The sequence below is a fragment of the Crocodylus siamensis genome, chromosome 2, assembly GCF_052110815.1.
Source record: "Crocodylus siamensis isolate JL-2025a chromosome 2, ASM5211081v1, whole genome shotgun sequence".
Lineage (NCBI taxonomy): Eukaryota > Metazoa > Chordata > Crocodylia > Crocodylidae > Crocodylus > Crocodylus siamensis.
In genome coordinates, this window is record NC_143396.1 from 9,244,815 (window position 1) to 9,268,720 (window position 23,906).

A 23,906-nucleotide genomic window follows, 5' to 3' on the forward strand; every position below is an offset into this window, starting at 1 on the left:
TCTCCCTTGAGAGTCCTGGAAACCCCAACTGCAGAGGGGGAGACGTAGTTTGGAGATGCATGGGTTGCACTTAAAGCCATGAACTGAATGTAAAATAAGAGTAAAACAGCTCTAAAAATGACTCAAGTTTCAAAAAACCAAAGCCCATGAATCCCACTTTAATGATGTGTCTGGGAGATGAGTGCTTTATTTAGGGTATTGACCACTTAGTAACTATGCAATGCGCAGAGTATTGAAAGCAAAAGGGACAGACATGCAGGCGTCTCAAACATTGCTTTTGTAAGCCTTCTCCTATGACCTGTGGTTCTCCTCCTCAAATCCAGTTAATTTTTTATGAGGTTTATAAAGGTCTTGAATAAACAATAGATACTAGAAAGAGATTTTTCCTGGAAACGTTTGTTAATATTTTAATCCCCTCGGTTTTCTGTCAAGTTATTTTATAACCCATTGGTAACTTTGATCAAGACGAGATTTTTTATTTTGAGTGTGTGTGTGTGTCCTTCATTTAGACAGTTCAGGGTCCAAGTTTCATAGATTTCATAGACATCAGGGCTGGAAGGGACCTCGGGAGATCATCGAGTCCAGCCCCCTGCCCAAAGGGCAGGAAGTCAGCTGGGGTCATAGGATCCCAGCAAGATAAGCATCCAATTTGCTCCTGAAGGTGTTCAATGTAGGCGCTTGAACCACCTCCGCTGGCAGACTGCTCCAGACCTTGGGGGCTCAGACAGTAAAGAAATTCTTCCTTATGTCCAGCCTGAAACGGTCTTGCAGGAGTTTGTGACCGTTCGACCTCGTCATCCCTTGGGGCGCTCTGGTGAACAGACGTTCCCCCAGATCCTGGTGGTCACCCCTGATAAACTTATAGGTGACCACCAGATCACCCCTGAGCCTACGCTTTTCCAGGCTAAGGAGCCCCATGTCTCTCAGCCTATCATCGTAAGCTCTGTTTTCCTGACCTCTGATCATGCGCGTGGCTCTCCTCTGGACTCTCTCCAGCTTCTCCACATCCTTTTTGAATTGTGGAGCCCAAAACTGGGTGCAGTACTCCAGCTGCGGCCTCCCCAAGGCCGAGTACAGGGGGAGAATGACATCCCGGGATTTGCTCGAGAAGCATCTATGGATGCACGCCAGCGTTTTGGTCGCTTTACTAGCCGCAGCATCGCATTGGAGGCTCATGTCCATCTTGTGGTCAATGATGACCCCCAAGTCTCTTTCTTCCATAGTGCTAACCAACGTAGCACTGCCGAGCCTATAAGGGTGCTGCAGGTTTTTCCTCCCAAGGTGGAGAACCTTGCATTTTTCAGTGTTAAACACCATCAGGTTCTCATCTGTCCATTTGCTGAGCTTGTCCAGGTCAGCCTGGATCACCCGCCTATCATCTGGCGTGGATGCTTTGCCCCAAAGTTTGGTGTCATCGGCGAACTTGGCCAGTCCACTCCTGACTCGAATGTCCACATCATTAATGAAGATGTTGAACAGGATGGGTCCCAGGACAGAGCCTTGAGGGACCCCATTGGTCACAGGGCACCATGATGAGTGACTGCCATCAATTACTACCCTCTGGGTCCGACCATGGAGCCAGTTTCCCAGCCAGCGGATCGTGGTGGAGCCAAGGCCACAACCGGCCAGTTTGGCCAAGAGGTGATCGTGGGATACCAGATCGAAGGCTTATTTGAAGTCAAGATATATGACATCAATCTCTTCTGCCTTGTCCAGGTGATAGGTCACCTGGTCATAGAAGGAAATGAGATTGGTCAAACGACCTACCCGCAGCAAACCCATGCTGGCTGTCCCTTAGGATGTTAGCCTGGGCCAGTCCCTCAAGGATGGCCTCCTTAATAAACTTTTCTAAGATCTTCCCCAGGATAGAAGTCAGGCTACTGGGCCTGTAGTTAGCCGGGTCCACTCTCCTCCCTTTCTTGAAGATTGGCACCACATTGGTTATACTCCTTCTCCATGCCCATCTTGTAGAAAAGATTTGATCTTGAGTTGGATGTGTTGGAGGATTTGGGGAGGCACTGGTGTCCATGAAATACCTGTTCACTATTCCTCAGGCAGCTTGTACAGCTGCCCTACAGAGAATTATGGGGATAAGGTTTGAGTTTAACCCATAAAACCTTACTGATCACATCTTGGATCTGCTACACTGTCATCTGAATGAAAAGATTACGCTTTAGGCTTAACTTGCCCTGTTAAGTGCGGAGACAATCTGGGGCTTTTTCTGCCGTCTGTTAGTGCCATTGCTGAGTCGGTGAGACGAATGGCTGTAGGTTGGACCTTGTCTGCCTGCCCCAGGTCCACTCTCAAGCATCCTGTTCCCTTCCAAGGCCTTGATGCTGTTAAGCACACATGGCTATTGTTAACAGGGCAGATGCAGTTGGTGAAATCTAGCTGAGTGGTCAGAAGAGGCTGGGAGACGTGGGTAAACCCAGCAGTGCTGCACTGGGAGTGTGACTGCTCTTTTGGCGGTGTTGCATGCACAAAGAGAAGAAAGCTCATTGTGTGTGTGCCAAAGCTGAAAGGGATAGGGCCGCGGCCCTTTGCTGTGATCCTGGATGCCAGCGAGCTCTCGGCATCTGCGTGTGCTGCGAGCTCCGAGATCGCCAATGCGGGGTCTTCCTGGAGTCTCTGCTTGCAAGCAGCTCTACAGCCTACTGCTCTTTTGCTTTTCCTGCTGTGTCCCCTGCCCTGCCACGGCCTTAGGAAGGAAAGGAGGAGATGGGATGAGCAGTAGCAGGGTGGAGCCCCTGGAGCCCTGCACGCTGGCTGCTCCTCCTTCCCCCCTTTCCCTTACTGCTGAGTTGGGAAGAGTGAAGGGCAGCAGGCTCCAAAGCTGCTTGAAAGCAAGGACTCCAGGCAGAGCCTGCTCAATATATTGGTGAGCTCATCGTGTTCGCAGCACGTGTGGAGCTCCCCACAGTAGCTGCACTGACAGGCCTGTGAGCTCTGGGAGCTCACTGCATGCACCCAGGAGGGGATGTGGCTGCACTGCAATGCCACCCCTAGATCTACCCCTGTTGCATTAAAAGAACCATGCCAATTGCCATTAAACCTGCCCCCCTCCCCTCCCCCAAAAAAACAACAAACAAACTACCCTTCCAGAAACTGAAGCACGTTCAGTTGTGTATGACATGCACAGACTGACTGTTTGTCCAGGAGAGTCTTTGAGAGGGAAAAGAGAGTACGTTCCTCCCTCTGGATTGAATGTACTCACTTTGCACAGCACTCGGTGCATGGGACATGGAGTTTGGGGAGGGGTATGTGAATGTAGGCAAGTTCACTTCCTTAGTGAACATGTATGAACAAATAGCTTCAGGCTTGGCCCGGGGGGCGGGGAAGAGAGACACTTACTAGTGTAGCTCATGTCTGTGCATCTGCACATATCCCAAGCAGAAACTTAAACAACCTGGAGCGTGTGTGTGTGTTTGAGAGAGAGAAAGAGAGGCATGTTTAGGTTCATAATCATAAAAACGTGCAATTTTTGGAAAGGATAAAAACCTTTGTGCTTCAGGGTATGAGCCAATATAGTCGATGGGCAATAGGAGGAAAGATCCACTGGTTATCCCATAACTGGAAGGCTTTCTTTTGTCATCTTCCAGTGTTGTTACAGGCAGATACTGGGAGTACACTGAGGACTGGTGTGATCCAGTATGGCTGCTTCTGCATGCCTGTAGCTCAGTAGTGTTGGACCCAATAGATGTAAGGGGAGGCAGGGAGAGAAATAGTAAGCTTTAGTCCACCAGCAGACAAAGGGCAGATTGCTCATAATTGTGTTAATGGATTTTTTTAATTATGGAAAAAAATTGTTAGTGCATTTTCTTGCAGACTGTATGTCCCCAGATAAGCTGTGCCCCTTGTTTTGGGAAGGCCAAATGTAGAAGAAAAGATGTTCCAAGAGACATGGCTGAAAGCTGACAGCATGGAGTCTATTTGCCCTCATCCAGCTCACTGCCTGCTTCAGGCAAATAGCTCAAGCTTAACTTGATACTTCATCATAGTGATTTGTTCTTTTTGCCTGCCTTCACAGTACCGTACTTACACGCAAGTTATTTATGCGCCTTTCCCTTTGTGTGATCCGTATGCATGTGTGGGAAGGATGTTCCTAGCCAGAACCTCAGCGGTGCCAAGGTGGGGATTTGCTCGACTTCCCCCCCGTGTGCCTGGAATCCACAGCCACCTGCCCAACATCTCCTGTTCTGCTCTTTCGAGCTCTAGTTGTGCTGATATGGGCATGAAAGCTGATGATTATGGCTTAGAAATATCTCAGTCGCCAAAGCTGGTTAAACCGGTTAAGTTACCGGTACAAGTTATGCCCAAGGATCACTGCCTGTATTGAAATGCAAACCCTCTTTTAGGTGGGATGCGACAGCTGTTGAACATACTGGCGCACAACCACTTGCGTTGTGAAGTATGACCTGTTGTTTCCAGCTGACGTTACAAAGGGAATTTAGAGGCAGGTAGTGATTGCCGGACCTGGAACTTAGTTTGCTAGTTTTCAATATCGGCAGCAGCAGCGGCAATCCTTTGATTCAAGGATGATCTCTACCCTGGCTCTTGAGGTGTCTTAAGAGTGTGATCCTTGAGCCACAGATCAAGCTTGAGAAGTTGCAGATCTTTCCTTCCTTGGGGGAGAGGAGGCCATACTGGGATTTCTCCTTTTCCCTCCTCCATGCTCTCTTCTCTACTCCGGGGACAAGACTCTACCTCAAAGCAGGCTGCTGCTTGGTTGAGGTTGTGGCACTGTTGGAGTCGGTCCGCAGCTGGTTTTTAATATTGGTGCAGCCCTGTTGTGCAAAGTGCACAAGGACTTTGTTCAAAAGTGGTTGAGACCTTGATTTTTGCACCTTCTATGAGAAATACGAGCAGTAACAACCTTGGTTTCAATATCTCTTGAAAAGAAGAGCTGTTGTCGGTGCTTCCTACAGTTCTGTGGGCCATAAGATAATAGCAATAAATGATTAGTGCTGCAGCTGACAAGGATGAGCTTGAGGGCAGAATACCTGATGAACATGTCATGAGCTATTCACATCTACCTTTTGCAATCTGAATAGGTTACGGAGTCCTCAAACCAGCTTTCGAACATGGGGATGCTATGAAAGATGACATGTCTGATAGAAGGGTTTCACTGGTCTAAGGGATTTAAAGTGGGACTGAGATTCAGGAGACCTAGGTGCTGTGCCTAGTCCTGCCACAGACTTTGCTGTGCAGCTCTGGGCAAGATTAGTAAATTCTCCGTACATCAGATAAACTCTGTAATGTTCTCCCTAATCTTGCCCTCTTGTAAGAGTTTTGAGTTGTTTTTGAGTCTAGCACTGAGCAAGGGACTGTCTTACCCAAAACTCAACAGTCGCAGCTTCCCTAGCTCCTGGGGCCTGCACATCATCTGCTGCTCGTGGCACGTAAGGTCCCTGGGGACATCTGTATTTGCACCCCTAGAAAAACTGATGCCCGGGGCCGGTGCCACTCACCCACCCCAGTTATGCTAATGATTGTTTTTGATAGCTTTGGCTGGATCTGTACAAAATTGCAAACCAATACATGCAAGTTACCAGGGCATAGTTTTATGATTACCACTATGTTTGGAAATGAAAAATTGGCATAAATGCTGTTTAAATAACCCGGTGTGTCAAAAGGGTACAAGTAAATGATAAAATGTAAAAAGCCTGTGGCTATGGTAGGCTTAATGGATCCCATGTTTCATGTTAATTTTAATAAAGCTGTTTGTTTTGAGGCAGTGCTCATGGATATTGTTTATTGCAATTCATGATGAGAGACAAAGTATATTTTCCCTGTAATGGATAGATCTGCATCTTTATAAGAAGGAAAATCCCATACTGTAGAAGATGCCAACTAAAACCATTGGTAGGTTTTATTTAAGATATACTAAACTGACACTGATTTATTTTGAAGTTATTCTAAAACAGCTTTGTAAAACTGTCCTGCCAGCTTACTAGCACAGCCTTAAAATCTACTTGTTCCTTACTATAATAATGGAAAAAACCTTTTATATTTTGCTCAGCCATAAAATAATCCTCTCCCAATTCAATGTTAGAGTGGTTCTCGGCTTCTTTAGACTGGAGTCACCCCTCGGTAGACCCAAGGCAACCCCTGGAAAATGTCAGCTCTTAATTTTCAGGGTTTTTTTGTGGAAAGACCTCCTTTACGGCAGCCCTTCATCCTCAAAATCGATGATCTATTGAGGTCCCTTCCGACCCTAGCATCTATGAATCGCACAGACCCTTGACACAATCTCAAGGCACCCAGGGTGTTGTGGCACACGGGTTGGAAATCACCGGAGGTGAATGTTGTAAGTTCCTGTAATAACACATTGTTGCATAAGGAAGTCCTCGTTTTCACTATCCTTGTTCATGCTTCTTAACCCAGTTGACTGATATTAATGCTTATGTGTTTATCTTAATTATCTGGAAACAACCTTAAAATTACACACGTGCGCACACACACATGCCTGCATGCACATGCATGGGTAATTATAGTAAGTGTATATGCAACGTTCTCACACCAAAGTATTCATGTACTTAAAAACATGTGCGGATATAAAATATAAACCTTAGTAACCTCTTGGGTGGAACACAGCAAATCCTGGGCAACACATAGGGGTACTACAAAGTATGCAATGAAGAAAAATGCTGCAAGCAATTGAAAATGGTGGAGGGATTCAGATAGGCAGACAAATGCCATGAAATCTTTAATGACCTTAAGTGATCCGTGTCCTGAATGCCAGCTACCGCAGCAGGATAGATTGCAGTAACACAAGCAAGTCCAAACGTATCAGAAGGATCTTTTGTTCTTCGTGTCAGATTCCCAGATAATGCCATGTCAGATTGGAGGTTTGGGGTGGTCTTTTCCTCTCCCCTCTCTCCAGGTCTGTGCTTTCTCCAGGACACCGAACGAGGTGGAATGAAGACCATGCTTACACACTTGATTCCTTGCTTGCGACTGGATAGATTATGAACTAAAGCTGTTCAAGGGAAAGTGGAGTAGATCAAGGTGGTGGTAAATGTGGACAGAGATGAAGGGAAAGCGTGGTAATGAGGCAAAGGAAATGCTGGCTTTACCAGCTCTGGCTGCCTTGTACTTTAAGAGACCCCACCAGAGGTGTTACAAGGCCACCAGGCACTGGGGCAGTGGGACGCACAGGGGCAGCAGTGACTGGTGGCGCAACGTGCAGATGTTAGCTTTGCCTTCCAGCCCTGTAAGTCGGAGCCTGGGGCTCCCGGGTGCCACCCTTGGAAGTTTGTTTAGCAGTTAATGCCGATTTAATGGTTGGGAACATTTGTTGTGCTCATCATGGGTCTTCTCACCATCTGTCCTCGTGAACCCTCCTTTGTAGGTTTAGCATCTTAATTTAGCTTTTAGAAGAATCCTTTCTAAAAGCTTAGCTAAACTTTACCCTTTTTTAGCTGCTGGCTGGGCAGCTTTACAGCACGTTCTGCACTGGGAGTTGTCTCGTCTGTTGGGATTTCAGCTGAATGAGTGGGTGAACTTCAGGTCTTAGTGACCTGTTGTAATCAAAAAAGAGTGGTTTTTCTGCCCTACCCTAAATTCTTTAAGTAAAACTCTCTTCTCCCTTATCTCCTCCCAACCATAGTCTCAGTCTACTTCCTTGCCACTGTTTTCTTTTAAATATTGTGGTTGTTTGCCAGCTGGTATTCATAGTCTGTCACATTTTGGTTTCTCCTGTTGAAAGAACAAAACTTTTTTTTGTTTTGCTTTTGTCTCGAAACTATTGTAATCTTTTTTCAGTCAAACCTTTTCAGTTCAATAGTAGATTTTTATCACCTGGATGATGGCATCAATTGTGCCCGTGCAGTATCATTGACAAAGCTGTGCTGGCTAACAAAGTTGTGTGTAGTTGGGAGGGGGAAGGAAGTGTCAAGCTGTCATTAATTGTGACTAGGCATGCCTTAAAATAGTAATAGTTAGTTCACATACAGGGCGATAGGTCGATCTAGTCTTAACCCTCTGCCTGAGGTAGGATCATCCCTATCCAAACCATCTCTTATAGATCCATGTCTAACCTACTAGTAAAACTACAGTCAAACCTGATGCAACCACAACACCATAATACCCTAATGTGACACATGTAAAGCGGGGACAATAGTAGCCCATTTCCTGCTGCTACAAGGGTTGTTAAAATATGTTTAAGAAGTTCAAGGAAGAGGGATATAACCCCCCAACTACAAAAGAAAGCAAAAACCTCCACAGCCTGTGCCACTTCGACCATGGGGGAAATTTCCTTCCTGACCCCAAATATGGCGATTAGTCTGACCATGTGTGGAGGGACAAGACCCTGTAGCCAGGAACCTCCAGTCCAAGTCCCAGCAGGAGCACTGGTGCATCCCAGTCAAAATCCCCAGCCTTGGCTGTGGCCTGCACCCAGTGCTTCTGAGGAAGGTGAAGCCCTCTTTCCTCCTAGCTCTCCCTGACGCATGTAGGAATGTAACCCGGAAATTGAACTAATGACAAGAGTTGGTTTCTTTTCAGTGGGGTAGTTTATTGCAAAGGGTATTGGGGAGTTGTACACTTATGAGAGACCATTAACTTATTAAAAATTGCACTACCCTACCTGCACATGCTCACACACGCATATACCCATACTCTCTCACAGATGACACACTTATATAATCCCAAAGGTGTTGCAGTTAGGAAGGCCAGTCCCTATCTGTTGTTGGAGTGGGGTGTCCGACCTGGCATGCACAGGCGCAGGCTCTGGTGGCGAGGCATTCCCACATCATCTCTTCTCTTGCCCCCTTTTTATAGAGTTTGTTTCTGGGCAAGGTTTCTCAAACCCTCTCCCCAGGGCATGCGCTGTTTGGTCATCACATAGAAAGGTTCCCCTTATCTAGCCAGCCCAAACCGGTCTTCCTGCCAAGGATGTTACACAGACATCTGGCCTTCAGCAGCCTGCTTCTGGTTGCTGACACCACAACTTTTCCTTTGTCTGTTCCCTTGTCTTCATGCCATCTGCTGCTGCTTTACACCACACTCATACACTCTGTTGTTTACTTGACCTATTAATGATACATTGTCTGATTTATTGGCTACAGGAATAGGAGGAAAAAGTTCCTTCCTATCCCTATGTGGCAATTGGCAAAGCTCAAAAGCATGGGGAAATACCTATCGTAGAACATAGGCATAACTACTCCTACATCATCCCTGATCCATGTTTGTCCAACTTCTTCTTGAACACCCTCCAGTGATGGAGATCCCACAACTTCCTTAGGCTGTCTATTCCACTGCCTCGCTGTTTCACAGTGAAGAAGATATCCAGTTTCAGCCTACTTTGCTGCAACATCAAGCCATCCTTCTGCATCCTCCTTTACGGCAGCCCTTCAGATGTTTCAAGATTGCTATGTCTGCTTGTAAGCTGAACATGCCTGTTTCCTTCAATCCCTCCTCATGTGATTTGCCTTCCAAGCCTGTTATTTTTGTTGCCCCTCTCTGTTACTTCTCCGCATCCTTTTTCCAATGTGTTACGATGCACGCAGTTCTCTGGATGAGGCCACACCAGTGCCAAGTAGAGAAGCCCTGTCACCTCCCATGCCTTGCACTTAAAGCTTCTGTTGCAATGCAGCCCAAAACTGCTTTCCTTTTGTGCAGCAACATCACACTGCAGACTCATTGGGTTTGTGATCCACTAGGACTCCTAGATCCTTCTGTGTAGTGCTGTCATCCAGCCAGGTGTCACCCACTTTGTACTGGATTATTGTTCCCAGCGTGTTGCACCTTGCATTTGTTAGCACTGAGCGTCATCCTGTGAGCTCCAGCCCAGCTTTCCAAGCTGCCAAGATCCTTCTGAGTTGCACTCCTGTCCTCTGGTGTGCTCAGCCTTTCCCAGTTTCACATCTGCAAACTTACTCAAGAAGCTGTCTGTTCTAGCATCCGAATCATTAATGATGATTGTTGCATATAAATAAATTGTACCACTGTAGCTGTATTATGTATAGCCCAACATAACTCCATGACACCTGTCTTTTGAGACGTAAAAGGCCAGTGTCTTTTTTTGGAAGTGGTTTTAGCTAAAGTGAGGAGGGCATGGGGAAGCCCCCTTATGAAATAACATAATTGGTCTTGGGGAAACTACCATGGCTATACTGGTATGCTTCCTTGAGTGACATGGCCCTAGTTTAGGGAAAGCTCTGGCAAACTTCTGTAGCCTCAGAAAAGTAGGGCTGGACGGGCTCTCAGGAGGTCATCTTGGCAATCTCCTGACTCAAAGTAGGAGCATCCCTGTCTAAACCTTCCTAAACAAGTGTTCGTCAGCCTACTCCTAATCTTCCAAGGAGGAAACCAAGTAAATGGTGATTTTGGTTTTTGGGCCACAAGAAGTAGTTGCTTGATAAAATTTGGATGGTTGTATGTGCAGTCAGTATATCATCCCTATTGGTGTATCCTTGGCCAATTTTACTTGAATTCCTTTATTCTTTTCAGGGAGAGGTTGCAGAAGTTGGTATTGGCACACACTTCAGGTGTCCATCCAGTCCAGTTAGCTTTGGTTTTCTCTACAATAACATTTTATAATGTCTCGCATGTGATAGCAGTTGAGCTGCTCTTCCTTCTTGCAGGCTTCACTAGTTAATCACTGATGAGTTGGGTATGGCTTGAGGGGAGGATAGTGTTGATCTCATTCCACGTGGTATGACCAGACATGAGCTTCCGAGACTTGAATCCCTGCCGAGGAGAGATTCTGTCAGTATAGCCATGGCTACTTCAATTACCTTATTACTTCAAGGACGTTTCCTTCAGCTCATTTGCTGTGTCTGGAAGGTGCCATGTGGTATTAGGAGTAGGCCAAAGAGCCCCAAATGTGCTAGTTCCAACTCCATGCAAGAGAACTATGGATAGCCCAAAGTGGGAAATGTATTCGTACCCACCCCACTTCTAATCCAACCAATGCCAGGGAGCTGACCTAGCAAGTCCATGTTTCAGACCTAATGTTACTGTCCTAGTGGGCATCCCAAATAGGGATGACTCCACTTCTCCTGTCATCGGTGATTTAAAAACGCCCATTGATTTTTAATGGGAGCAGAGTCAGAATATTAAGCGTTGTCAAATCCTGGAAAATCTTCAGATTTTGGTTCATTTATTGATTTGGGCCTGTAGAACATATGACTGCACATAACGATACTATTTTGTCTTGCAAACTAAGACAGACCTCTAAGGTATGCACTTTTCATGAAACTACATGTTCAGAATAATTATCCTACAACTTGAGCCTGTTACTTAAGTATTATCACCCTGGTGCTTGTTAGTATTCTCCACACCCAAGAATTTGGGGTTTGCAGCTGTTCTCGGGGGGGGGGATTGTGCATTTTGCAGGTTCTAGTCCTGCTAGAAGGAAATCCTTTTAATGAGGATGGTTGCAACAAAGCTTCATACATTTTGGGAGCCATACCAACACCCACAAACCGAGGGGACATACTAAAGAGGGTGGTACTGTTTGTTGACACGACTTGTTGGTATATGGTGCATTTTCCTTAATTTCCCATTTATTTTCCAGGGTAAGGTGGCTCAGACTGCATGTATGTCGGCCTGCAAACACTTATCCACTTCGCTGATGCAGCTGCTGCTGGAAGTTGAAGTGAGGCAGCTGACACTGGGGGCCTTGCAGCAGTTCAACTTGGATGTGGAAGAGTGTGAACGTAAGGGACAAAATCATTCCATTCATCATGTTTCACCTTGGGTAGTTGTGCGAGCACTGGGACCAGCTATGCGGGCAGCAGGTTGATTGCAAACACTTGCTGAACAAAAGCCAAATGACTCCTCCTTTAAAGTTTTACTCTTTCGTTACTGTTTTATTGTGTATTTGTGTAGTCCAAATACAGTAAAAGATGGTCCCTATCCCTTAAGACTATGTGTTCCACAGTAGGACCAAGTGGAGAGAGTATAACGCAGAATTAAAACAAGAGGCTTGATAGGCTTGCACTGAAAATTGTTTTACTGGGACACCTTCTGTAGTAGGGTTCCCCACATCCCAGGCATGTCTTCTGGTGTAACCTGTACAATCTGAATTTAATTTCTGTAATCGCATCTCTCCAGTTCTTCTCTCTAGTCAAAAGCAGTATCAACAATGACGTTCCTTAGGCAGGGCGCGTAATTCTCTGAAGGGCAAGTGGTGGAAACCCCACTAGATGGGCTATTTAAAGCAGGACTAGGCAAAAATCTAGAGATTATATTTAGGGAATAATCCTGCAGCAGCCGAAAAATGGACTGGTATTCTAATAGGTCTGTTTTTATTTTTAGCCTAGGTAAGTCCAAGAAACTTCCATTTGAAATCACTGAATGGCACCACAGTTGGTGATACCAGGCACACATCTCTTATTTATCATGTTAGCCACACATTTATTTTCCTGCAGTGAATGGCTATGATGCTTTTCTTAATTATTCTTCACAATTGATTGATTACCCAATGGGGAGGCAGTAGGATAAGGCATAGACCAGTGGTTCCCAAACTTTTTTCTTATTGCGTACCCCCTTCCAGATTTACCAGCTGCCCATGTACCCCTACCAGTACATTTTATATTTTAAACCCTTAATAATTGGATTATTAGACTTATTATTATGAAAATTAAATCTGCCATTACACAACTTCTCCACTGTATACCCTCGAGATGTGTTGCATACCCTGAAGGGTGCGTGTACCACAGTTTGGGAACCCCTGGCATAGACCATACTGTTAGTTCAAAGCATAATAACGTGTCTTTTGCATTTCTACCTTAATGTGGCAGTAAACTTTTCATTGAATTAACAGATGGATTAATCATTGGGTTCTGCTGATTTGGGGAGATGATTTGCTCAGTGAATAGTTTTTAAAAATTTCCTGCTGCCAGTCCCAGAGCCTCACCTGGGTCGTGATGCCCAATACAGATTCTTTCCATCTCATGCATCATTTCTAGTTATGGACATATATAGCCACATTACGTGTTATCCTGGTATATGGAGGGCTTGATAGGTATGTCCAAATTTGATGGAGTTATTTTTATTTAATTTATTACAGAACCCAAATATTATGTGCATACTCAGTGAGCATGTTGCTAAGTGACAAGGCTGTTTTCATGTCATTTACACACACACACACAAAAAAGAGACCATTCTACATTTCAGACTAATTTTCTCTAAAATTTCACCATATAAAATCAAGCTGTTGTTCCCTTCTTATATCCTGACCCACTTCTACAGTAAACATTGAACTGCATGATGATGAAACTTCCTTTGCATGGGCTGATAGGCATTTAAAAAGTTTCAGAAAAACAGTATAGGAAACAGTTTCAGGAAAACAAATAACTGTAGCGTTCTGAAAATGCCCACCTCTGCTTTTCTGATTGGAGTGTGCTGGGGCAGGAAACTGTATCCCAGTCTTATTAGACCAGGACACTGTCAACCCGGTACTGCTCCCATTCAGCTCCATGGCAAAATTGTCACCGACTTGAGTCAAGCAGTATCAGGCCCTGAAACCATGTGCTGCATTTCACATTGATTATAATCTAGCTTTATAACGTGTTTTTAATCGTCACTGCTCTTAACATCCAGTTAGCATCGTTCATCCACTTGATGCTGGCAAAATGTGTCCCTGTTGAGTGCCAGGTGTAACTAATGCTGTTTCAATTAAGCAGCAACCTTTGACATTTCCTATCCAAAGGTTAGATCAGTTCTCGGGAAGGTCACCTGATTAAATTTCTCCTTTAGTAGGACCCAGCCCTTCTATTCTTTCCCTAATTTTCAAAGTTCTTGAACTCTCTGGGAGTAGGGTCCGAGTGGGTAGTGTGAACTGCACCGGAGCTACGCGATAATATCACATGCGGTAAGCTAGGTCGCATCTTATTTCGGTTAAGAAAAAAAAAGTGCCTCTGGTCCCAAATTCTCTGGCTTGAAAATTGTCTCCATCAGCATCTTCTGGCTCCAGCAGCAGCTGTGCTTTCCATCTGCATCCATGGAGGACCAGCCTGTGCAGCCGAAAATAATGGGAAGTGTCCATCATTAATAATAATTTAGTTTTTTCTTGCTTGGCTGAAAACAGACTTTCGTAACCCTGTCGAGATTCCCCCTGCATTGGTAACATGGGTCACTAAGCAGCATCTATTTATTCTCCTAAAAACCCCGAACACTAAGTAAAATGGATGACATTTAATATAGGTTTTAAAAGCCTGATGCCTTAAATTCCATGAGATCTGGAGGCAATTGTTGTGCGAGACAAAAATCAGGGGTACTCAGACATTCAATAGCAGGTGCCGCCAACCTGAGCAGCAGGGGCAGGCGACCTGCTCCACCCAGCCAAGGCCCGAGATGCCATCTCTGTCAGGAAAATTGAGACAGATGCTGCTGCTCTAACCTTCCTATTCATCACTGTCAACCCCGCTGTTTGCCGCGGAGAATGGTAAACGCAGACAAAGTCCTTTCTTCCTTTTCAACTCTCAGAAAAGAGCGCTCTTCCCCGGCTTGTTTGTCTGGTGGCTTTGCTGACAGCGTGAATGATTTGAATCCTTTTCCTGAGGGGCGGCACGTCAGGATCTTAATGCAGTGCTAAAAACAAACACAACCCCATCACTAGGTGCACCGGCGGACTGAGAAAATACGTCGACCGCTGCACAGCTTCTCTACCACGAAACCCGGTGTGCGTTTGTCTGCCTCAGTGTTATGATTAGCAGTGGATTTTATTTTGCTCTGTCCCTGTCTCTTCGCTCCCTGATGTTTTGCCCACCAAGGAGGCTTCATTAATTACCTGGAATCAGGACTCGTGGTAGAGCCAATATCTTTTATTAGACCAACTAGAAATTTGCAAAAAAAAATAAAATGAATCCTTAATTACCTGAGCATTTTTAAAGGAAAGCTTAGTAGTTCTCTGCACCTTTTTGTAGTGTTTGTGTCACACTATTGCATAGAAACCAGCACCTGCGAGCTAACATGCATTTTTTATTTGTAGTGGATTCCTTTTTGCAAGAAAAAGAATTAATACACCAAATTGCAACCAACTGTGATGGTTAAATAACGGTGGGTTAAGGCAATAGTACTGCACCAGCGATTCCCTTTTTTTTCCAGGTGCTTTGGTTTATTTTACAAATATATTTGGTGCCCTTGCCATAGCAATGGGAACCATGCAAGATTGAAGCGAACAGGACTACCCACTGCCCTTAGCTGGTAGATGTAGTAGAACCCATTTGACTCTCCCATATGACCTGCTCTGGGGGAAGGAAAATTATTATGAAAGAAAATTGAGCCAGCAGGGTGCCCTTGTTGCCAAGATGGCTAGTGGCATGCTCAGCTGCATCAGTAGGAGCGCTGCCAGCAGATCGAGGGCAGCGAGTCTTCCCCTCTATTCAGTCCAAGGGAGGCCACATCTGGAGCCCTGTGTCCAGCTGTGGGCCCCCCACTGCAGAAAGGATGTGGACAAATTGGAGAGTCCAGCGGAGGGCAATGAAAACGGTTGTGGGGCTGGAGGCCTGGACTGGTGAGAAGAGGCTGAGGGAACTGGGCTGATTTAATCTGCAGAAGAGAAGACTGAGGGGGATTGAATAGCAGCCGCCACCTCCCTGCAAAGCTGGGCTGTTCTCAGTGGGGGCAGATGGCAGGACAAGGAGCAATGAGCTCAAGTTGCAGCGAGGAAAGTTGAGGTTGGATATGAGGAAACGTTTGCTCGTGAGGCGAATAGTAAAGCACTGAAGCAGAGAGGTGGTGCTGTCTCCATCTGTGCAGGTTTTCAAGACCCCGGTAGACAAAGCCTTGGCTGGGATGATGTAGTTGGGGCTGGTCCTTTGTGGAGCAGGGGGTTGGACTAGGTATGACCTGAGGTCCCTTCCCGCCCTCATTTTGTATGAGTCTATGAAAATTGGGCTGCAGAACTGATAATCAAGCAGATGCCTGGATCCAAGTACAGTCATTGCACCAAGCCCGGGTATTTGACACTCGGGAGAAGGGCATGGTCATCGTAGACTCCTCAGTCTGTTCTATAAATTCTTCCTCAGAAGTAATACACTTAGCAGTTTTTGGATAGTGCTGTGTATATTCAAAGCATTATGTACAACCATTCAGTCATTTTATAACCGTCACAAAGAAAGCATTCTGGGGCCTGGGGAGAAGTGGTAAATTAAATAAACATTAAAGACTAAATCTTGCATGCCTTCCTCACATGGGTAGTCCAATGAACATCAGCTGGCTTGGTGATGTGAGAGAGGCAAGCAGGAGTTGAGCTGCAAGCTTGTTTAAAAAAATGTATTAGGCTAACTATTGAAGAGAAACCTGTGAAAAATGAGATCTGTTTTCCTGTGGAATTTCCCCCCTGAGGAAAGAAGGAACCATATTGCTTGAAACGTCTAAAACTAGGCTGGACAGAGCTTTGAAGAAAAAAGGAGCCAGCCCTGCACATAAAGGTGGATGGGCTTCTCTTCCAAGTCCAAGCTGTTTCCCAAGAGATGCATTACGTTTGAATGGATTTTTCTTGTTTATGTTCAGCTTTTGTCTTCAGCGTGATGTTGGACATGCAGGTCTCGCTCAGGATGGGCTTTCGGGTCATCGAGCCCGCTCTCCTAGTTCCAGCGGTGGCAACTGCGGTATGTTCAGAGGAAGAATGTAAGAAACACGATGGTGATCCATTCCCAGCCCACCCTGCCGGTCTCCAGCTCTCGATTATGTCCTTAATCGTCGAGTTTAATAACCCTTGATGGACCTCTCCTCCCATCTATCTAATACATTTTTTTTAGCTGAGTTATACTACTGGCCTCCTTAGCATTTAGTGACAGCAGCTCCCACACACTTTGTTTTGTGCGACACCTGCAGAGAGGCACAAGTCATCTTGGGCACCTGTACTTGTGCCGGACATCTGCTGCGACGCGTGCTCGATTAATTGAGTCTGTCAGAGCGTGTTAATTAACATGTCCCAGCAGCCTCCGTGTTGCATCTGTTCAGCATTCCCGCACTTCAAAATGGTGGTGGGGGCGCTTGAACTAAACCTCATTCAATCAGCTTTAATTCAAGCGCCCCTCCATCGGTTTGAAGTGCGGGACACTGAATATACGGGACAGAGCGGCTCTCCGAGAGCAATTAAAGCTCCCCAGTCCTCTCCACCCTGGAGCACATGTATAGATGCCCTTTCAAGTGTTAGTAAGTCTTTACTAGAAACAACAGACAAGTGACAAGTATTACAGCCTTATAGCATCCTTTTCCAGGCAGGTGTAGAAGACCCTTACGGGTAGTACAGTGAGAAGCATCTATGACTTGCACCTTCTTAGCGTATGGTAGGTTAAGAGTGAAGGACTAAGTTGTCCAGGGAGATGCAACAAGTCTGTGATAGTTGAAATTCATTCCAAGAAGTCTGGGTTAGTGCATTGCTCTTAACTCCAAAGCGAAAGCATCTCTATTAAATTAGGAAATTAAGCAGTATATGCACTATATTGTGGGGCCGCATTCAAAAAAGTGATGGCTGTATTTTTAGGGAAAATGTATTTAAAGAAAGGATTGTGTGCTGTCTTCAAAACTTTCTAATAACCTGAGATTTAATAATGTTTAATGTGCTTCTTTCATTGATATGTGGCTTTTAGCCTAGTTCCATGCTTGGCTTTTTTAAAAATATTTTAGGACCTCCTGTTTCTGAGATTTTTCCAAATCTTGTGTCCCTCAGAGATAGCTGGAAACAAGTATAACAACCCAAATTTGGATGTTATGAGAGAAGGGAAAGGAAAGAAAAGAAGGCTGCTGTTACTCTTAGAAAAGTATTTTACATCAGTGTAACAGATTCCAGTGGTTTTTAAAGCAGATTGTTTTTACAGTGCTTAGATCATAAAATAAGCAATTCCATAATCTCTAAAGTCTTTTAACTGCTGTTTTACGAGAAATTAAAAGTGCAGTAAAATTATATTTAAAATTTCATTAAACTCCACATTTTCATTCAAACCGCTCATGGGTGTAGTCAGTAAGAAACACAGATGTGTTAACCAGTTTGAGGAGTACTATAACCCAATAAGTAAGTCTGCCAGAATGTGCCTATATTGGTCCCAGCGCAACTGTTTACCACCTCATTCTTGGCTACGTTTGCTGGCTTCAGAGATGTTCTCACACGGAAATCCCGTTATTCATTTAATACTGCAGCCTTCACCCACAATCTTGTGTGCATCCTCCCCTTGCTCGGGTGCAGGTTGCCAACGTCTGTAACGTGCAAAGTTCACAGCCAGCCGCCCGATGTGCTTTTAATCTTTTGACATTGCATACTTCTATTAATTGATAATAACAGAGATTAACAAAGCATTTTGCAGCATGAATGGAGACCAATACTAACTTCTTCCTTCCTAGCTAACCATGCAATTGCGGGACATTTAATACACTCTTTCTTGCTCCTTTTTTTGCTCTTTACATCCAGTGGAAAGAAGCTGATCTAAGGGTTTGAGCAAAACACTTCTATGTGCAAATCCCCACCTAACTGATGTCAGCTTTCTGACTGTTACATCTGATGCAGTTTGATGAAATAAATTGGACTGTAGAGAGTTCACAGTCTATGGTTATGATGCTGCAGGTAGATGAAACGCATGAGTAAGCCAACAGAAGGGAAAAGGACAAAACACCAGTGCAACAATCATGTTTTTGCATGATAAGGGGAAGCCTTTAATTTGCCAACTGTCTAGCAATATCTGATCGTAGTATTGTGGGCTTCCTTCATTCTTCAGTTAGCTTAATAAGACTTTGTTTTCTTTAAATCTGTTCAACTTCTCCGTGTCTTTCTTCCCCAAAGATTTCTGTAAACTGATCCCTAAAAATGAAGCTCACCCTCGCTTGAAACTACCAAGGTGGGAGAATGCAGTTTGAATCCAAATGTTGTTGTACCAGCACTTCACCTAATAATCAGTCTGGGAGGATGTCAGCCCCATCTGTTGGGGCATTATTCCTAGGTGACAGAGAGCCAGGAAGTTGGGAACAATAAAGCAAAACGGAGAAAGTTGCTACAAAAGCAAGCACGGGTATAATGAAAGGGGACTGCTCTTGGCACCTGTGGCTAGAGGATTTCTTGCGAGCAAGAAGACCAAGGAGAAGCAAGTCCTCTCCCTTCTTACCATCTCATCTATCAGATGTCAGCTCGGTGTGGAAAAACAACTTGGCTTCATAGGGTATTAAAAATAGTTTGCACTGAAAGTTATCTTTCTATCCAAACTTGACAACAGAGGCATTCTTGTACACGGCTATTAAATTAGGGTACCTGGAATTAGTGGGAGCAGAAACTGAATCCTTCGGCCTGTGCTGCTTTCTGATGCTTGTATTTGTTCTCCTTTTTCTTTCCCCCTGCATGAATTTGTGTCCAGCGGCATATCCCTGAATTTCTTAGTGTTGCCTTCCTTTCCCTCTTATGACCTCTCTTTTAAAGGCTATAAATGAGTAACAGTGGCAATGAAAATGATTCCATGGGTTATTAGTGCATGTAAAAGCACTGATGACTCTATTTATGAGCTATCAAAAATGTATCCATTTGTTTGTTTGTTAGGATGAAACATTTATATGGCTCTCTAAATTAGCACAGCACTTCATAAAGCCTTATGGGCCTGGCTCGGGCAAGCCTTGGGAGCTTTGCAGACTGTCAGAGAGAGAGAAGTGAGTTTCTCATCAGTAGTTTCATTTCCTGCCTCACCCAGGACCCCTTGCTTGGCTCCCATCATGCAATTCTTGACCTTGCCTCTTCCAACTTCCATCTGCCTAGTAATCATTTTCTCTCTCCTTTGCCTTTATATTTACATGTATGAGCTATTCTCTTCTGTCACCCCTATGTAAGCAGTATCGTCTACACCACTGCTGTTTTTCCATCTTTGTTCAAATCCTCATTCTTCCCCCTCTTCCTCCTGCAGTAGATAATCATTACAGAAACTCATTCAGGTCTTCCTCATATTTAGCACCTGAATTGGTGAGTTCCATTGCTTGTCTTCCTTTCTGGGTTTTGCAAAGCAACCGCTGGACATTTCTTAACTTTGTTGTCTGTAAACTGGCCGCATGTCAACTTTCACTTGCTGACAGACCAGCCTTTGTCATGCAACTTTTTCACGACCTGCAAATAAACTCATTTCTTCTGCTTTAAAATGCCTGCCAATCTAGCAGGGAGTTGCTCACTATTGCTGCAGATGCAATTCAGAGCCCTTGGCATCAGAAAGCAAAGGCACACCTTTACAACACTTAGTAGGTTTATTCTTGACTAGACTAGATGCAGACTCTTTTTGTTCTGGGGTGTGAGAGGAAGGGGTGTTTTTTATTGACTCTGATCCAGTTTGTGTATATTGAATTCCCTAAAATTCGAAATATTGGATGAAACATTGAACATTTTAGCTGTTGCAGAGAGAATTTTTTCAAAATGTTGGATTGGAAAGCTGTCAAGAAAAATTAAAGGTCAGTAATAAAATTGTGAAGAGGGATGTTCATACATCTGGCAGAATTTCCAGATGCCTATTCTGCAGGCCCCTGATCAACCTTTCCATCATGGCTCCTTACCTCTTTTTTTCCTGAGGGTCCCCAGGTCTCAAAAGTTTTGCATTTTGCCCTGACTGTGCTGCTCTAGTTGCTTCAGTGGCCCAGAAAATCTTGGAGGCCTCTGTCATTAGTAATCTGCTCAGAGCCTGCTTTAAGGAGAAAGCATTTTAAGATGGGTATATTCAATTTCCTTAGAGATGACAGTTTGGTCTCCAGTTCCCCCAAAAGCCAGGATATGACTTGCTCTTGGTGTGGGAACATTAGTCCCTGTTCTGGTGATTGTACTGGGGAACATGGTGCTTGTGACTTGTTGGGCACTCGGAAGAGCAAAACATCACAAAGAAACATCAGCCATTTAAGAACACCATGGAAAGGAGACACCAGATCTCGTCACAGAAGCCAAATCCCAACTGTCCTACATGGAGGTCAGTCTTCTCCCCAAGAAAACTGCCCTGTCTACCACAGGCTTCGCAGCAAACTCAACCGGGCAGATGCTCCTTGGACATCTTTCATCCAGGTGCCAGCAAGTGGGATGTTCCAGTTATTGTCGGGAACCCTCATCAGGCAGCCCAGCTGGGGTTAATTGCTCAAGTAGCCGCACCTGTGTTGTCTCTGGCTAATGAGCCCTGCCTCATTTAATGACCTGGCTCCTGGGAGTGCTGCATATCCATTTAGTCCCAGCCGTGGCAGCCGACTCCTAGGCCAGCCAGCCGTTCTGACCCAAGTCTGGTCTGGCAAGCTTCCTGGTCCCTGTGCCTGATGGCTTTCCTGGTTCCTGACCCCAGTCTGGTTCTGATCTCAGACTTTGATCTTGAACTTGGTAACCTGGCATCTGATTCCTGGACCCAGCCGTTGCCCTGTGTTTTGGAGCCTGCCCCTGGATTTCTTTCCAGACCTGGTAATTTGCCTCCTCACCTCTGACCCAACTCCTGTCCCCTGCGTTCCCTCAGCCATTAGGACGGACCACCTAGGTCCCTAACAGTTACTGCATATGCTCCCATCCAAAATGTTCACTAGCAGTTCTGAGATGCAAAGGCAAAGAAGGACTCTTGCATTTGTTGCCCAAATGTCTGCTTTGGACCTGTTGGCCTCAGATCACCAGAGCCCTCCGTGAGCAGCACGCGTTATGTTTGTGGGCACACTGTGGGGTCTGAAACTCCTATCCAATACTCAGCAGAGTTGCTGTCTGGGCTGGAAGACCTCATTTCTACTACTCCTTTGCTTCCAGGTGTGCCAATTTTATCCTTGTTCCAGCTTTCTTATTATAAATACCTACCCAGCTATTCCTCCCCTCCTAGCGTTTTCCCAGCCAGATGAACTTGCTTCTCTCCTGTGTACAATTTCTTTAATTTTTATCCTATTTCCTCCAACTCCTCATGGCTGATTCCTTTTCCTGCTACCTCTTGCTTCCTTTGCGCCCAGTGACTCACAGTATGGAGCTGGCTGAAGAGGGAGAGATGCTTCTCCTTCCATTATTATTTGAATCCAGACTTCTAAGCTTCTCAGATTAAGCTACCTCTCTCTCCTCCAAAACAGGAAAACTGCCCTTCCTTATTCCTGTTGGGACCCAGAGGCCTTTGGGGCCTGGGTTTGGGGGTTTTTGTGTTTTTGTTTTTAACTCTGCTGCTTAGCATAGTCCCCATACCTGGCAAAAAGACCCGTAGCAGCATTGGATGTAACATTCCCAAAGCAGGGGAGAGGGAGATCTTGGGTGGCTCAAATTGGAAACCCTACTTTGGTGCCACCACGTGAACCTCCCAGCTGGGCATTCAGAGAACCCTCCTCTTCGTTCATGTTTTCTGCACAGCCACCTCTTCCTTCAGCCCTACCAATGTGTTTCTGCACTTGAAACAATGCAAAACGTGTAGCTGTGAAGTGCAGATATATATCTGCTTTGCAAAACTGGCAGGAAAGTTTGCCAGCCTCGGTGCAAAATCTCCTCCCTCACTTACAATAAAGAAAAAATGTCTAAATTGAACAGTCTGGGGAAATGGGAATACTAGGAGTTTGCAAGTGGTGGGGTGTTACTATATATAAAATTTAATTGACTCTGTGTGTGTGTGTGTGTGTGTGTGTGTGTGTGTGTGTGACTATACCTACCCCGACACACACTATACTTCATAACATATGCGTGTCTATACATACATGTGTTCACACGTTTATTATGCAAGTGTATATATAGAGACACTTAAATTCTGTGGGAATCGAGATTGACAGATGGGGTGGGATGAGGAGAGAGTGTATGTAAAATATTTATATGAGAGTTTACAAGAATGTTCGTTGAAAGTTTTATTGGCTAGCTACTTTTATTCAGTGGATATAATCCATGAGTGAATATTGGATTTTATCATTAACGTATACCAATATATTCCTTATCAACTCGCCCACACCGTTGCATAGTCTTCGTGTGGCACATACATTAGAAAAGCCTTCCCATTAAAACAGATAGTTTTAGAAATAAAGTAGCCAGCTGTGTTTACTTTTAACTTCTCAATATAGAGGAGAGTCTGCCTATACTTGCTGTGTACCGGGTCTGGAAAAAAAAAAATCCGTCATTCTGTGTAATTAATTTACAGTGGATGCTTTTTTCCCTTGTTTGTTTGAACTCTTTATTCTTTGTTCATTGTAAAGGGCTTAACGGTTCCTGTCCCTCGATTCTTTCATCGGTGAAATGTTTTGGAAGAGAGGTTAGAGTCCCTCTGTAACTTGCCCTGGGTGGCCCTAGCCTGTAGGCCTTGCAAAGACATTACTTTTTTGGCCTGAACACAAGTCTCTCAAACCTTTAGCCTGGCTAAATGCTTTGTACAAACAGCCGCATACTGATCTGCTCTATTCTCTGGTGATTTTCTGCTTAAGGGGCTGTACTGTAGGTGGCTTGCTCTATCTCGCCACTGGTCTTGGTAGTGGAGAAAGTACAATAAACGAATCTGACAGTGCCGAGGCCACCACCACGCTTGGTTGTTCCGAGAAAATTATACTGAAATCTGATTGAGGAGATTAAAACCAAGAAGAACTGGCTGTGTCTTTCCCCCCAAAGTTGTTCTTTTTTTTCTTCTCTTTTCTTTTTCTTTCTTTTTTCTTTTTAAGGACTTTGTGCGTTTCCTCTTCTCAAATAAGTCTGCAGCATTAGTATGTAAAATGTGACCTACGATTACCAAAGGCACTGCCGCCCCATGTAGTAACGGTGGTGAAACACCCGGTTCATTCTTGCTCCGGTCCCTGGAAGTCAGTTTACACGGTACCCGTTCTTCCATTGCATAAGCAATATTATTGATTTCATGTGTGTGGCCATATGAATAGTCACAGCCATGATGATCTCCTAGGCCATTGCACTTCTGGGACATCAGGCTGCACTATTAGTGTAAGGTATGCCCCTTAGCATTGCTTTGTGATAGCAACCATGTAAACTAGTCTACGCTACAAGGGTTGCCAACAAAGGGAATGTTTCCTACAGT

General features: G+C 44.9%; 1 protein-coding gene across 3 annotated transcripts in view; it reads left to right on the top strand.

The window, feature by feature from the left end:
- EXOC6B (exocyst complex component 6B) overlaps positions 1-23,906 on the top strand; it is a 431,011-nt gene that overhangs the window by 298,785 nt on the left and 108,320 nt on the right. For all 3 annotated transcript variants that reach the window (XM_090035133.1, XM_090035134.1, XM_090035135.1), the window contains one exon: positions 11,522-11,663. In XM_090035133.1, coding sequence (XP_089891259.1) covers positions 11,522-11,663 — 142 coding nt within the window. The remainder of the gene's footprint in view (positions 1-11,521; positions 11,664-23,906) is intronic.